Source organism: Podarcis liolepis (genome assembly GCF_965112155.1).
Source record: "Podarcis liolepis genome assembly, chromosome: 1".
Classification (NCBI taxonomy): domain Eukaryota; kingdom Metazoa; phylum Chordata; class Lepidosauria; order Squamata; family Lacertidae; genus Podarcis; species Podarcis liolepis.
The window spans coordinates 86167954-86183220 of record NC_139554.1 but is presented as its reverse complement, the minus strand read 5'-3'; the positions used below and the strand labels follow the sequence as shown (position 1 = coordinate 86183220).

General features: G+C 40.0%; 2 protein-coding genes across 5 annotated transcripts in view; one reads left to right on the top strand and one right to left on the bottom strand.

Annotated features, from left to right (window-relative positions):
* The window catches only part of VIL1 (villin 1), a 30173-nt gene extending 28135 nt beyond the window's left edge, over positions 1 to 2038 (top strand). For both annotated transcript variants that reach the window (XM_083489233.1, XM_083489234.1), the window contains 3 exons: positions 98 to 166; positions 980 to 1117; positions 1855 to 2038. In XM_083489233.1, coding sequence (XP_083345359.1) covers positions 98 to 166; positions 980 to 1117; positions 1855 to 1968 — 321 coding nt within the window. In that variant the 3' untranslated portion in view covers positions 1969 to 2038. The remainder of the gene's footprint in view (positions 1 to 97; positions 167 to 979; positions 1118 to 1854) is intronic.
* A 1614-nt stretch (positions 2039 to 3652) lies between these two features.
* The window catches only part of USP37 (ubiquitin specific peptidase 37), a 32617-nt gene continuing 21002 nt past the window's right edge, over positions 3653 to 15267 (bottom strand). For 2 of the 3 annotated variants that reach the window (XM_083489014.1, XM_083489015.1), the window contains exons 18-24: positions 14254 to 14509; positions 12675 to 12841; positions 11633 to 11696; positions 10188 to 10303; positions 8885 to 8954; positions 8303 to 8441; positions 3653 to 7517 (exon numbers count right to left, since the gene is read on the bottom strand). In XM_083489014.1, the coding sequence (XP_083345140.1) occupies positions 7430 to 7517; positions 8303 to 8441; positions 8885 to 8954; positions 10188 to 10303; positions 11633 to 11696; positions 12675 to 12841; positions 14254 to 14509 (900 nt within the window). In that variant the 3' untranslated portion in view covers positions 3653 to 7429. The remainder of the gene's footprint in view (positions 7518 to 8302; positions 8442 to 8884; positions 8955 to 10187; positions 10304 to 11632; positions 11697 to 12674; positions 12842 to 14253; positions 14510 to 15267) is intronic. The other variant, XM_083489016.1, reaches the window with a different exon arrangement.

The window sequence follows — 15267 nt, the reverse complement described above, 5'->3', positions numbered from 1 at the left end:
CTATTTTAACTCTGTAGCCTTCAGTCAAATCAAAATGTTCATGTGTGTGTGGGTAGTCTGGTAACTCCCAGGGTTTTTGTGGTCTATTTTCATGCAGGAGAAGAAATCCTATGAAGAGTTAAAAGCTGAACTTGTAAATGAGGACAACCTTGGCCAGATCACTTCTGTAAGTATTACTGAACACGTGTTTGATCATATGTAAGTGGAGGTAGCACAGTTGCCATTTAATTTATAGGAAACCAGGAACAATAGGACCCAAGTTCATTTTATAGCAGTAACTGCTGTGTAGCTTTTCATGCCTGTACTATCTGATTGGGGGATGTAAGGCCTTCTTTTAAAGTCATTTCAGTATAAAAGGCTGCAATACTTACTCCAGAAAAACTTCCCTTTAGAGGGATAGTAAGTATGATCACAGCTGAATATGAACAGTTGCATTCCTCTTTAAGGATGTTAACTGCTTGTAGAGAACATTGCCCACAGCATGCCCTCTCCACCTCCCTCACTGTTCCTCTGATGTTGACCTTTTGGCAGCACCTTAAAGACAAGAGCATTATGGCACAAGTGATTGTGCACTAGACTGTTTCTGCCGCAACAGACCAACATGTCCCTTTCAACTCTACCATTCTTATTCCTCTGGGTGGCACTAGAATTTTTATTTTTAAATTCCTTTCTTACAAAGTGTACCAGAACCCACAATACTGCATTTTAGATCAATAAATGCATTTATTGATCTAAAACAGTTCAGCTTACCATGCCAATTTACCTTCCCTCAACTCAGTGCTATTTTTCTATAAAAAGAGGTGTTGGAACTCACCATGAACACCTCCCTTGTTCTCCCATAATGGCAATGGCACCCACTTGAGGGGTGCCGGAACTGAATTCTGCTGAGGCTGAAAAAAAGCCTTTCCTCAACTCTTGTTTAAATAGATACAAGACATATTTGAGCTTTGGGGATTCCCCCTTCCAATTTCTCTTTCAGGAAATCCTTGATGCAAAAACAGTTTTCACTGCCAACACAACCTTGGGTAGTATCTCAATGTCAACCTACCCTCTGGAGAAATTGATGAATGTGTCTGCAGAGGAACTACCCAGCGATGTAAACCCCAGCAGGAAGGAGGTGAGGATCCCAGGGCTGCATTCACATTTTTCCTGTTTATTTATTGCATTTATATCCTGCCTTTCCTCCAAAGAGCTCAAAGTGGTGGTTTATGCAGATCTTGGCACAGCTTAATCTCACATCACCAAATCCAGATACAGAATAGGCTAGCGTATGCTAAATCAGGGCTACAAACATCTAATGGGTGTAGGAATAAAAGCTTGCTAATGTGCTGAAGCATTTGATATGCACAGTTCCTTTCCAAAGCCACCCCCATCTGCCCCAATTAATATTAGGTTGTATTCAAGATAGTGTTAAGGCTGGGAGACCATCAGCACAAGGATTTGTGAGTGAGAGATGGAGCATTCCCTCCCTCTTTTCCCCATGTGTTCCCCCCCTAATCTGTTCTGGTGGTTCCCCCGATCCTCCAGAGCTGATTTGGAGATTGTGTGGGAGAAGGGGGAGGAAGAAAATTTGTGCCAGTGCTAATTTTTGCACTGGCGTAAAAAGTTAGCTGAATACCTCCCACTGTTCATTCATTCTGCTCCAGCATAAGGTGGCAACAACTTGAGGAAAATACAGAACAATCTCCAGTTTCCTTATACTTGTTCTGAGCATGCCATCTTGTCTAAGTGTTATCAGGCTGTGCCCCCAAATACTCACAGGAAATCTGGACGTAGTGTTTTCACTACAGTGTGTTACCTTTATGATTTGACTTGCTCTCTCTCTCATCCTTGCCCTTTCCCCCCATCCCATAGGACTACATATCAGATGAAGATTTTCTTGCTGTCTTTGGAATGTCCCGACAAAACTTTGCTGCCCTTCCTCAATGGAAGCAACAGACTCTCAAGAAGGAAAAAGGACTTTTCTAAAAATGTAAACTTTCTGCTGTCATTGCCTCAAAGTGGATATTTTTACTTAAAATAAAAATAATTCCAAGTTTGTTTGGAGTGTCCCAGAATGAACAATCAAGCATTTTCTGCCACTGGATTATATGCAGCAACAAAGGGGATTTTATTCATTAACCCTACAGGTGGTCAAATTCTGAGTTACCAGAAACACAGGGCAGCCCAGGCAGGAAAAGGGAGCCTTTAAACTTGTGTCTGCCCACTTGAGTATCATCTTTCTCCACCTATGAAACAAGGTAGTGATTTATTCTAGTGAGTCACCAACACCAGGCTGTCTTGTAGCTGATCACCCCATTTCCCCCTTGATCTTCCCTTCTCTGAATTCCTGAATAAATTTTGGCACTTCCACATTGTTTTCCCCAATATGTCTGCAATGACATCACTAAGATCTACATTATGTATGCTCAGTGTTGACAAATTTCTGCAGTTTTGTTATACCAACCCCAGTATTATACTATAGGGAGGAGTCCCCCTACCCTGCCCCTGTGAAACAGGAATTGATGCAACTACATTTCCACACAATTTTAAATTGTTTCTTTACATACACACCACTTTCCATGGTTTTTCTCTGAACCCAGAAGTGCAGAGTGAATTCCAATTTGCCTGCACACAGAAGTGTGGTTTTTGATCACATTTAGTGGGCTAGGGCTAATCATAGGCAATTCAAATAAATTTTGTAGAAAATTCATGACTGCAAATTCCCATTATTCAATAATCACACATGAAAATGCTGACAACAGGACTAGCAACTGCAGTTACTTCCATTTATCAGGCTTTAAGCAATGAGTAGAAGAGCAAGCTGAAGTTTCCTTAATGAAAAGTATTCCATATGGCTTACCATATGCATTTTATAATGCAGATACATAGGTCTTCAAAATGAGGACCTGTCCCCACTTGAGAAGCGACTCACCATACCTTACCTTACAGGACAAAAGCAGAACTAGGATGGATTTTCCTCAGGCAGTTGCTGTTGTGTCTCAAGGAGCTAGACTTTGTTCAGAGAATGGTTTATACCTATTCCATACTGGCAGAAGTAGCGCTTCATTTCTCTGAAGGGAAATGCAAGAACTACTGCACATTTGATGGCCTGGTGACTTTCTGAGAAAGTCAGCTTTCTAATGCATATTTCTTTCCTCTATGGATCAAAATGGCTTTTCGAAACGTATCTTCTCTAATAGATTTACGCTTCAAATGAAACTAAGCCAAGCACACTAGGGACTGTATCAAAAGCTTTTATGCAAGCAGGACTTCTCCTTCCTCTCCTCTCCCCATATGCTCTCAAAATCTGCTCTGAGAGTCCTCCATACCTCTGGAGCAGATTTTGAGGGTCCGCGGGGGGGGCTAGAGGGGAGAGGAGGGGAAAAGTCCATTACGCAAGCGGAAGCCTGCTGTACTAACAAACCAGCTGTGTTGGATACAAACCCCAAGGAATGGAATACGTTTTGAAGAATCATAAAAATAGGCGGCCATAAATTGAGAGTATCAACTGCAACAACAATAAACAGCAGTGAAATCTGAGAACCACCCAACCCTCTCAAGCATATTCTGAGGGTGTGCAATGCACTGCAGAGGGAGGGGAAGAATGTAACTCTGTGCTAAACAAAGCTGTAAGACACCTGAATCTTTTTTTTAAAAAAAAGAAACGAGATTCAGCATTAATGAAGAGTGTTTAATTTCTCTGAAATCAATCTACACATCATTTAAAGAGGAAGAAAAGAAGGCAGAATTTAGTAAAGAATACATAGAAACAAGTCTGCTAAAACACAGAAAAGTGCTGCTCCACATTAAGTGTCAAGGGACACAAAGTGACTCCCAACATTAAAAAAAAATCCCCAAGACAACTGCCTCAAACACACATGACAAGAACTCTCGCCCCAACTCACTCACTCCCCCTAAGTTTTTAGAGAATAACTTATTAAAGAAGCAGGGGAGCAAAGAAGTAGGTTAACACTGGGAAGTAGCATAGGGGCAACAACCCACCCACTTCATTTTCATTCCGAGACGGTTCACTCCCCATGTTACACTGGTTCAAAAAGAACACCAATTCTTGTACAGAAACTCAGCTCCGCATCTTACCCCAAACTCCCATCACAGGGATCTGAAAAATTCCATGGATTTCCAATGAAATACTATTTAATTATAATTAATCCAGCTTTAATTAGCTGCAGGGCAAGCAGGTTTTGTTAACCCATTTAGTACTTGAAAGACCCTGCATGCCTGAAACAAGTAGTACACCTTATGCTGTTGACTCCCCCATGGTGGAAGGGGGCGGGGAGCCCAGGATAGAGAAATCACTGGAATCCTCTGTATCTTCAAGGTTATTTCCACAGACTCCATTTATAAAACACTGAGCATTCATCTTCCAGTAGTGAGGGCAAAACTGATGGACAGATTTAACTTTAAGTGAAACACTGATGCCTAATGCGCTATATTTGCATGCTTAGGTTTTCAATTTCTAGTCCATGGCTAGAAAGAACAAGCTTTTTTTATATAAGGAAAAATCTTCATTAAAAATAGGTGCATGGTGATTTCTAAAGTTTTCTTTAGCAAACAACCTGAGCTATTTTATTAATCCAGCTATATACAGGATTTGTTGGGGAGGGGTGGAGGTTATGGAGAGTTTAGTTACTTAGTGCAAACACATATATGGCTATTTTTCTTTATCAAAAGTAAATATAGCAGAAAAATACAGCAAAAATAGGGCAAATGTAGAAAAGTGAGGTTTAAAATATGCAGGCATGAACCAAACTATAAATTCTATTGGGTGAACTCATGTTTAGTTGCTTCCTTCTTTTGAACCCAAGAATAATGTCTCAGAAAGTTACATATCACACCGCTCTAAAAACAAACCTTCCCTTTAGCAGGCAATAGGATTCTAAACAGCAGCAGGAAGTCACTGCTGTTTAGGTCCCCAAAGTTTCTGTATTTCTCAAGATGACCTATAGTACAAAATGCTATAAACCACATACTTGAAATTTGGTTCTAAATGTAATCCTGAATGGCCGAGAAAACTGTACAAACATAAACTCTTGCACAGTTTCAGCACTTCATGTTAAAACAGTAGACAATAAAAACTGATTGAGTTTAAAATCTCCCTCGCACAACACATTCTACAGATTTTAATGGACTGCAAATGCCAACAAGGATGTAAATGTAAATTTACATATATAGAGGGAGCGCTAGATAGTACCTTCCTTGCCAGCACATTTCACCTTAGGGGGCAAAAAACTATTTAGAAAGTTGCCATAGCTTGACATAATCACTGGCTTACAATCACTTCTGGCTAAGTTGCATTCTCAATACTAGATGAAGCAAAAACATACGATTGCTCTAATGAGTCCTCATTCCTGACAATTCGGATGACTCTGAACCTAGATGCTGTATACTGTCTTATTATGACACCTACCTATAATATTTTGACTGTAAAAATGGGAGTTAATTTATCTTGACCATGCTATCAATATGAACCTGTAGGTGTCATGACAACTACTTAATGCATTTATCTGGGAGTTTCGAGGGAGAGGTGGGTGGGGAGAGAGATGGACAGCACTACCTCAGAATCAGTAAGAGATGTACAGCCTTACTCCAGAACAGTATTTCGTTTTGAGGTTCCTCTTTTGCACCTAAAGAAAAACCCCTTATTCCTTACTAAAAAGCGCATTCAAATAACTCTGACCGTCAACAGTGCAAAATCACAATGATAGAATAAATTTAAACACTATGCTTTTGGCAGTATGACTTGGGAGAACTTTTGTTTGGTTTGGCAGACTAGCCAAGCAAATAATAAAGTTATCACCCTACTACTACCCTTGACACAGCAAATGTCATTCAGAGTTGCCTAACACAGCCTGTAATTCTATAAGCCCTGTAGGGAAATCCTTCCACAACAGGTAATCCCTGTTGCCTACTAATGCCCATGGTTTGTGTCTTCTAGTCAAAGGATTATATTTCTTAGGAAGTTCTAACTGTAATTAAAAACAATTGCCAAGAAGGGGGGACGACAACCCTCTCAACACCTGTTAACCTTTTCAAAAGAAAAGTCTGAGTTAGGGGCAAACCAAGAGGCACCTCAATAATTAGCAATTTTATTGCCACAAAAGCAAAAGTGAAAAAACTGGAATAAATTTCCAGTATTAAAATGAGGAACTGAAACAAATTAATTCTAGATAGTATTTTTCTTGTTCTTTTTGTCAAACAAGCTACAAAATGAATTTCGTGTTATCCAAATACTATTAAATAACCAAACCCTAACATCTACACCCTGAAATGTCTCGAAAACATCAAATAACCACTTTTGAGAGTTCTCTGATTTTTTCAACTCATTTAACTGCACTTACCACACAACTAGAATAAATCCAGGTACATTTTAATATTTCATCTGTTGGCATACAACTCTTGCCCAACAGAGTAAAGCTGGGAAAGATATCACACACACACACACACACACCTTTCAAGCACGTGCAGTTTTTCAGGGCTGAAAGCCAACACAAACACAGGGAAAACAGAACTCTCGTTCGTGCTTCATTTACTGATTAGCACTAGCTGGGCACTGGTAAAAAAAAGGCCTGCCAAAAGCCAGGACTTGTACTTCCAGTTAGCTGCCTCTCTCATTGCCAAACCGGGACAGTCTTCAGTGAAACACAGCTAATATATATCTAGATATATATACACAGACTAATACAGATTATACACACAAATGCTCACAGAGAAATAAAACCTTTCTGCAAATGGCAGTACTTAGAAAAGAACACAGTCAAAAAAGAATAAAAACTTTAAAAATTATATATATATATATTTATATAGTATATATTTTAACTTTAAAAACAAGGACGAAAGTGAACTATGTGAAGATGTAATCCATGGGTTCCAAAGCACCGACAGTTTGTTTCCTGGATCTGTGTGATCCTTTATTAAAGACCATGGGTGTCCCAGTTTCAGCAATGCCAGGGTACTCCATTCAGCTGAGTCAGCCTTCAGCACTTTCCAATTCACGTTATGTACACAATATTTACCAGATTCGAGACTATTGCTTATTTTGCTCTCGAGTAGGGAAGGCATAGAAAACCACCCAATATGTAGCATCTTCTCAGTTTCCCTGTGAGAGGTAAATGGGCGAACTTGCAGTCGCTTCTCACACCATCCTTTTATGAGTTTTTGAAGGAGCCATTCAATCCTCTGGCCTGATTAACGCCATGGCTGCTGGCACAATTATTCCTTGACTATTTAAAACAAAAGAATAAGAAGGAAATCCCAGGTAAAAGAAGCTTAGCTGCATGGTTGAAATTCAAAAGGAAGGCGTGAAGTGGTCCATTCCTCCTATTCCATGGGGTTGTCTCAACTACGCCCTGAGTTCTCGGGGGTTTGTGGCTCTTGCATGTCAGGCAAAAGGTCAGAAATCACTTGTGCTCAGTTAAAGCAACGTGCTTCAAATGGGCTGCCGAACTGGCTTCCCCACCTCCGTGCAAGGCAGTTGCATATTCTTTTCCGTTTCTAGCAACTCATCAAATATCTCCCTGGGAAACACAAAAGAGGTTCATGTCAAAGAAGAAGGAAAGCTTTTAATGGGGAAGCAAAGATGTAGAGCAGGGGTAGGAAACCTTCTGGGCCTAGTGAGCCAGATGTTTATCTTCCTGTACCCCACAGGTGGGGCCACTCACCTGTCAACCAGCTGACTTCCTGATGACATTAGATGAGTGATAGGTGAGAGGTCCCATTTACTAGTCAAAGCTGGCCAGCCAGGGTTAGGTCTGCTTTTCCCACAAGAAACCTGCAAGCAAAGCAGCACCTAGCAGGACTGAACTCTCTGCTCACCAGCTGCTGAGTGTAGGGTTCAATCATATTCTCTGCAGGGGACTACAGGCAATGTGCTGGTGAAGCAGTATCCAGTAGGATTGAACCCCGTTCCACCCAATCCATCAGCTGCCATCACACAGTGATATCAGTTGGCTGATAAGTGGGGATAGCCTCAAGGAAAAAACTGGGCCTCCTGGCAGGTCAAGATTGGCCTGTCGACTGGAGATTCCCCACCCCTGATGTAGAGGGTGAAAAAGACAGGCAAAATGCATGCAAGAGAATCTGCTCAGGTTCCAGATTTACAGCCTCGCTATTTTGCACCTTCCCAGTCAAGGGGCTATAAAACAGGTTCCAATAATTTTTATAAGTTATTCAGGACCATACTATAACTATAACTAGCAACTAGGAAAACAGGAATTAGAAACACATGAGCCCATTTTAGAGAATGCAAATGCAAATAAAAAAGGATTGGACCATTTGGGGAGGACACATAAAGTACATTTACTTGTGCATATAAAAGAAGATGTAGCCACTCCGGTCTCTGTCACTCTGCACAGAGGCTTCTTGAGTTCTGGATACTTCCAAGTCATTGTATGTGAACCATACTTGCTTGCGAATGTCATACACATCACTAATATAGTGACCTTCAATATGATGGGGGAGAAAGAGAAAGAAAATATTAGAACACCATAGACTGTAGCTTCCAGACTACATTAAGTGCCAGAAGTATTTTCAAGCCAATTTGTTTATTAATTAATAAACTGAAAGACAATAACACTCCCTAGTACAAACTGCATTTTGCTATTTTGAAAATGATTGATTTAAATTAGCAAGATGAATTCCACTTAAAATAGCTGGTTTCTCTTGGATAATTATTTCTATGGGCTTCAGTGAGCTTAACTCAATTGCTGAATTTAGGCAACAACCCTGTTGGTTCTGGGAAAACTGATTTTTTTCCCCAAACACACAAAATGAAATATTAACAATCTTCTTCTTTTTCCTTTGTGGTTTTGGTTGCTGAAAAAACACAAGAGACACACTTTTCCTGTAGAGAGCAGAGCTATCAAGGAAGTGATTTTTGCCTTACCTGAGGAGGAAGTGTCTCCAATATGGCTGACAACACTAATGAGTCGATAGGAGTTGGGCAGCTCTCCTGTCTGAGGAAAAAGTCAATTATTAGTTTAAGTTTGCTCTTCTACCAGACTGAGAAAGGTAGGTAGATTATGGTTTAGCTACCATAAAATCTTTATGGCACCAAACACTGGAGTAAACCTTTTGAGATATTGCTAATTTGCTCAGGTCAAAGCTTACGGGTAGCTCAGGAGCAGAGAACATACACCTTAACTTCCTTTCATTTTTAAACTAGCTCTCATCATTGTTAAAACCCCAGAAACTGGAATGCCGTCAATGTGCCAATGCAGAGCTCCAAAAGGCTCAGTACGGAAACTCTGACCTTACTGGGTGTTACCTAGGTCACAGCCTACAATGCACTAACAGGAAGATTTCCTAGAGGGCATGTGTAAACCAGCAGGAAGAGAGACAGCACAAAGAAACTATTCTGAAACATCAACAGAATACAACAGGCACAATAGCCAGAAAATTGTGAGGAAGAAGACTGTCTCAAACATCTCTACAACCATATTCAAGATATATGAAGGAACAGTGGAAAAATAATTGTTTGCCTGCATTCTCTAAAAGGGAAGGCTAGTTACTGTCACACTTCACTATGTTAAAAATTGGGTTTTAGGAATGCAGGTTGAAGGGCTTGTAAAACCTTTTCCTTTGAGTATAAAAATAACCTTTTCAATTTATACAGCAAACAAACAAAACAAAACTTCAACACAATACTAAACAGGTGCTTGTATGATTACTTCACAATTAAGAAACTTCTCTTACCAATAATGTAATTACTGTGCTGCGTGAAATACCAGCTTAATTAACCCAGGGAAGCAGAGCCTGTGGTCCTCCAGACATTGCTACACTACAGCTCCCTTAGTTTCTGACCACTTGTCATGCTGGCTAGAGCTGATAGGAACTGGAGTTCAACAATCTATACAAGGCCACAAGTCCCCCCACCCCTGCTTAGCCAACAAATCAAGATGTGCGTTTCCCCCACTCCATCCTTCTCTCTAAAGGGAAATCACTATTTCTCCACCCTCAGCTCCAAGAGGAAGAGTAACTCATCCAAATGATGAGGCAGGCATTTAAACCCAAGTCTCAAACACCACCCACTGAGAGAACTTTACAAACAGTCTCAAAGATAACTAAGGATATCATACCAAACAACCTGAACCATCAAAACAGAAAAGCTCCCCGTAAGCATTTATAGATGCTTTTACTCCACGTATAGTAATAAAATGGGAGCTAGTCCCAATAGCCCAGACCATCACCTCAGCATTTCTTTTCAATTCCTCAGCTTCTGCTTCTGAGTACTCCATGTCCAGAACATCCTCATTCCCAGAGTCCTCATCAGAGCCAAGGCTGTCCAGAAGAGAGCTGTTAAACTCTAAACACCATGAAAATGATAGTGTGTAAGACCCTTGATCATAAGCATATCACAAAACTGACAATATACCAGCACACCATTTATCCAAAATATTTCCCTCTCCTTTGCTAAATAAAGCACTGTAATAATGGGCATCAAGTAAATATTCTATATACACACTGCAAATAGTTTCTGTATTTTCAATTTTATGCAAGGAAACATCCTTTTAAGGCTTCATTGAGGTACTGCTCTCAAATGTTGCTGCTCCAGTTAAAAGGTGGAATGCAACTAGGGTGTTAGCATCTTGCCTCTTCGCTCATGGCAAGAAGTGATCAAAATATAGAAATTTAATAGTTGCTGGACTGAGCAAAATACATGCAACTTTTTTTAAGTAGCGGGAAATTTTAAGCTTTGAGGTTCTGTAACATTTCTGCTTTAGTTTTCACAGAACTATCACCACCACCACCATCATCACAATAATAATACTCTGAAGCCAACTCTGCTTACTGCTAAATAAAAAAGTTCTGCTTTGAGTTAATTACTTGCATATGAAAGTTATGCCACTTGTCATAGCTTTTGCTGTGGATCACCTAAACCAGGATTAAACCCCATGTTGTTAAGTTTTACAGATTTGGAAATTTGACATTCACATTTTTACCACTGACTCGGTAAGACAGGTCAGGATTGGTGGATCACAGATCAGCCTACATACAAGGCACAGTACAGTTGGTCAGCAGAACAAACTGAAAGGGAGAAGGAACCACAGAAAACAAGCTATGATTGCCTATAGAGAATTCTGCTACGCCCACAAATCCTACCAGCATTGTATCTACCTCTCTCTAGTAGCAAAAGCCTTCAGTAGAAAACCAGTACTTTGCATCTCTTAACTATCTGTGCTTTCATGCAGCAATGATATGAGTCAATTCCTTTATGTCCTGTAACTGTCTACCAAACAAACACATTTCCCCCCGTTGTATTCATTGGAAGAAAACTCACTTGGGGGAGAGCTTAAACCATTTACTTTTTACAAAGGCTTTTAAGCAGAGTTGCTGCCAAAAATTTGCAGAAAATGAAACTGGAATATGAACTTAATGAGGATTCTCTGACAGAAAATGAGGAATTTCAAGGGAAGAAAAAAAGAAAGAATAATAAAACAATTCCACTGATCTGCATGTTGTGTTTCAGAGTTTACCAGCTGAATGTGCTTTTATATTGAACCTAAACTGGAAGGACTGGAGCACAAAGTAATACAAATGAGGCAAAGAACAAAATACCAGCTTCCTTTCAAGTACTGTGAGCAATTGTGGAATGATATGAAAACTCATCCCTATTTTCTCCTGTACATCTCACCTTGCAGACTTAATTCAGTGGCTCGTTTAAGGTCATCATCTTCTTTTTGTTCCCGCGCCTCCTGCTGGGGTAGAGAACCAAACTTAGTTCACTGAGACACTTCCTGTTCTTTTTATAGGTTCTCTGTTACTGCCACTGAGAACTATGCAACTCTAGTTTCTACAACAAACCTAATTCCCTGTGCAGGCACGTTTGAGACCAGCCAGAGCCCAAATGTTCCACAGGGCCAGCCTTAATTAAAAGGTTGTTCAAGTTGCTCAAGTTTGGTATGCAACACAGCAAGTCCCCAAGTGCCACAACAAGCTCTCTACAGCTTTTCTTTTGAAAAGTCTTGAAATGAATGTGAACTGCTTGCAAAGCACAATAGTTCTGAACAAAATTTCCCACAATGTAGCAAAACGTATGCTACTCTCTGCCTAAAGCTAAATGAGGACACAAGCCATTAATGAAGAATGGAAAAATCTGCTGCATTTAAGAAGAATTCTAAGAGTATCAGTGCTTGCAGCTTAACAAAAAACAGATTTCATCGGTAAGTGGCTCTACATTCCCCAAAAGCCCTCTTACTTACTTCAATCAGGGCAGTTATAAGACAAACCCTTTTATTTTAGAGTATTTTCCCTCATAATTCACAATAATTCCCAATACTATAATAATAATAATTTATTATTTATACCCCGCCCATCTGGCTGTGCTTCCTCAGCCACTATGGGCGGCTTCCAACAAAATATTAAAATACAGTAATGCATCAAACATTAAAAGTTTCCCTAAACACTACTATGCCTATTCAGCTCACCAGTTTGAAAGTATTCATGAAAGCTTTCAAATCCAACTTTACAAAAGCTCTTCAATGCTCCCCACTCCCCGCCAAAGATTAGTAAACAAAGGTATCTTGTACCATGTTATGGAGCAGGCTAAAATAACCCCTCATACGTCTTCTTAAAGGAGACACTAACTGTGCCCTGTGGTTTCCTATCACCAGAGAAGGAATCTCTGGTTGGCTGCTTTGATTTCCAAGTGCTTGTGAAAGAGCATTGGCTCTTACTTGTTCTTGGAGGCTCTGAGCCAAAGCCTGCTGTAGCTCCTGTTCCTCTCTTTCTCGCTCCATGTCATACTGTTGCAGCCAATCAACCTCCCCTTGAGTGCCTTCCGGAGTTTTATTTTCCTTATTCTCATCAAAATCTTTAGTTATCTCAGGGAAGTTGGCAAAACCTATGGAAACAAAAATACCACGTTGATGCTTTAATTTTGTTTTTAGCAGCAGTTGCAGGGTGAACTTTTCTTGGTGGTCACCAGCTAAGTCCTTTTCATTCTACCCAAGTCTCAGGAGCAGAGTGACATCTACTGGTATTTCAGGATGAATTCTATCAAGCGGGGGGGGGGGGGGAGTGTTTTCTGAAGTGAAGAACATTTCTCCACTTGATCAAGCCTTTAAAAATGAGTAGTATTAAGTATTTTATTGCACACCTTTTAAAAAAATCACACTGAGCAAAGATTATTTGCACTTATGTGCCTGAAGTATGCAGCATGAGAGACCAAGCTCACCCTAAACTTTGCCTTTCTGGACTTCTGATTTAATTTGGTATTCCCATTTTTTATTTTTACATTAAGTTTCTAAGAATGAAGAGAAATAGAAGGCAATTTTTGCATGATTCTCCACATGGGTTGTCTTTTTTGTGTCTTCTTTTCCATTTCCAATTATAAGCCATCACAGTTAAGTAACCTATGCTTATTTTTATAATAAAAGTGGAACTTAAAATGGGTAGCCATATTTTTACATGTGAAAGGATCAACATAGGACAGTATCCAAAATGGTTCTGTTAGTGCATAAAAAAAACCTACTTCCTCTCCCTGTGCCCTGCCCAAATCTGCTCCAGAGTGTTGGGAAAACCAAGAGAATAGATTTATGGAGCTACAGGTAACTCTCATCGTATTAGTAAATAATATTCTCTCAGACAAATGTCAAGTAAGGAAAAGAACCAGAGAAAGTTGTCCCCTATCTCCGTTGTTATTTTTCTTGATGTTAGAAATATTGCTTCAGAATACAAGGAGAAATGAAAGATATTGAAGTGGGATGTAGAGTCTATAAATTGAGGGCATTTGCTGATGATGTGGTGTTAACATTGAAACAACCATTGGAGAGCATTCCCAAACTGCTGGAAGAAATTAAAAGGTTTGGAGAAGTGGCAGGTTTTTTAAAAAAATCAGACAAAACCAAAAGGTTGGTCAAAAACATGGATGAGCAGTTAAAAAAGTTTTAGAAAGGTTGTCTGCTTATTTTGGAGTTGTTTGCTCTAAAGAATGTATATTATGTGAATAAAATAATAAAGGATTTTATTTAAAGAAGAGTGGAAAATGTTTATTGAATATATGGAAAATAATTGTACACAGCTGAAAACGCTGGCAGCATGAAGATAAATTCAACAAACAATATTTGATCAATGTAAAAGTGGAAAATTGATTTTAATGGTTATAGTAAAATATGCAGGAAAGTATTATATATAATATGAACCATGGAAGGAAAAGAAGGGAAGTCATTGGATATTTTAAAGTTTGTAAAATGTTTTTGAAATGTAGAAAATGATATAGTACTTTTGAAAAACTGTTTGAAATGTTACTTTTACCTGGCTCTGCAAGGGCTTTTGGCTTCTCCACATCCATAGGTTCCATATGATCTGGCAATTCCTGCAGTTCATCATCTCCAAAGCCAGTGTCTGGACTATTTGTGGGCTTGTCTTCATCATGGCTCAGAGACAGTGATGTTTCCCTCTTACTGATTTCCAGGACTGCTGCTAGAAGTTCCTCCTCACTCATTCCATCAAAGCCAGCATTTGTTGGCTCTGAAGCCTTATCACTCTCTGTTTTGATTTTCTTTGAACCCTGCAGGTGATAAAGGCACAATGGTTTGGGTATGTATGGCTACCACAGAGGCTGAGCTAACCACTCACAAAACTAGTGCGACATTTTCTTGAGGGCCAAAGCTGTCTCTGATCACCAGATCTACAAGTGTCGGGTTTTCAGGACTCAAGAGGCACAGTTATGCCCTGAGAAGGGCTTCTCCATTTGTTACCACCTGATGCATTGCTGCATACACTGCAGTGTATCTTTTCAGTGCATGTCCACACCAACTTATGCCTATTTGGAACTAATCTAGTATTTACACCAGTCCATGAGTCACTTCAAATGTTTGAAAATCTCTCCACACAAAGCAGCTCAAGATGAAAAGAATGTGTAAAAGAGCCAGAAGGTACCAGCAATGAGATGTCTGGCAATGTGAACCATGTTTTATGGACCTGGATTGCTCATTCCTCTTCAGGCTTTAGTGCCACTTGCTCCCAACTGGCCTGGCACCGGCCATAGCTTTTCACAGTTGTGCACACCCACACAGAGACAGGCAGATAAGACAGGAGGAGCGAGAGCGCACTTTTCCCTATTCCTGTCCTCTCAATCATCAGCTTTGCATATGGGCAATAAAGCAGCTTTCCTCAACCTGATGTCCTCTAGTTGTTTTGTATTCCAACTTCTAGCTCCCCCAACTAGGCTATACTGGCTGGGGCTGATGGAAGTTGTGGCCCAAAGTATATGAACAGCACTAGATTGGGGAAGACAGGTAACAAAGCATGTTTACTTCTCCTGCC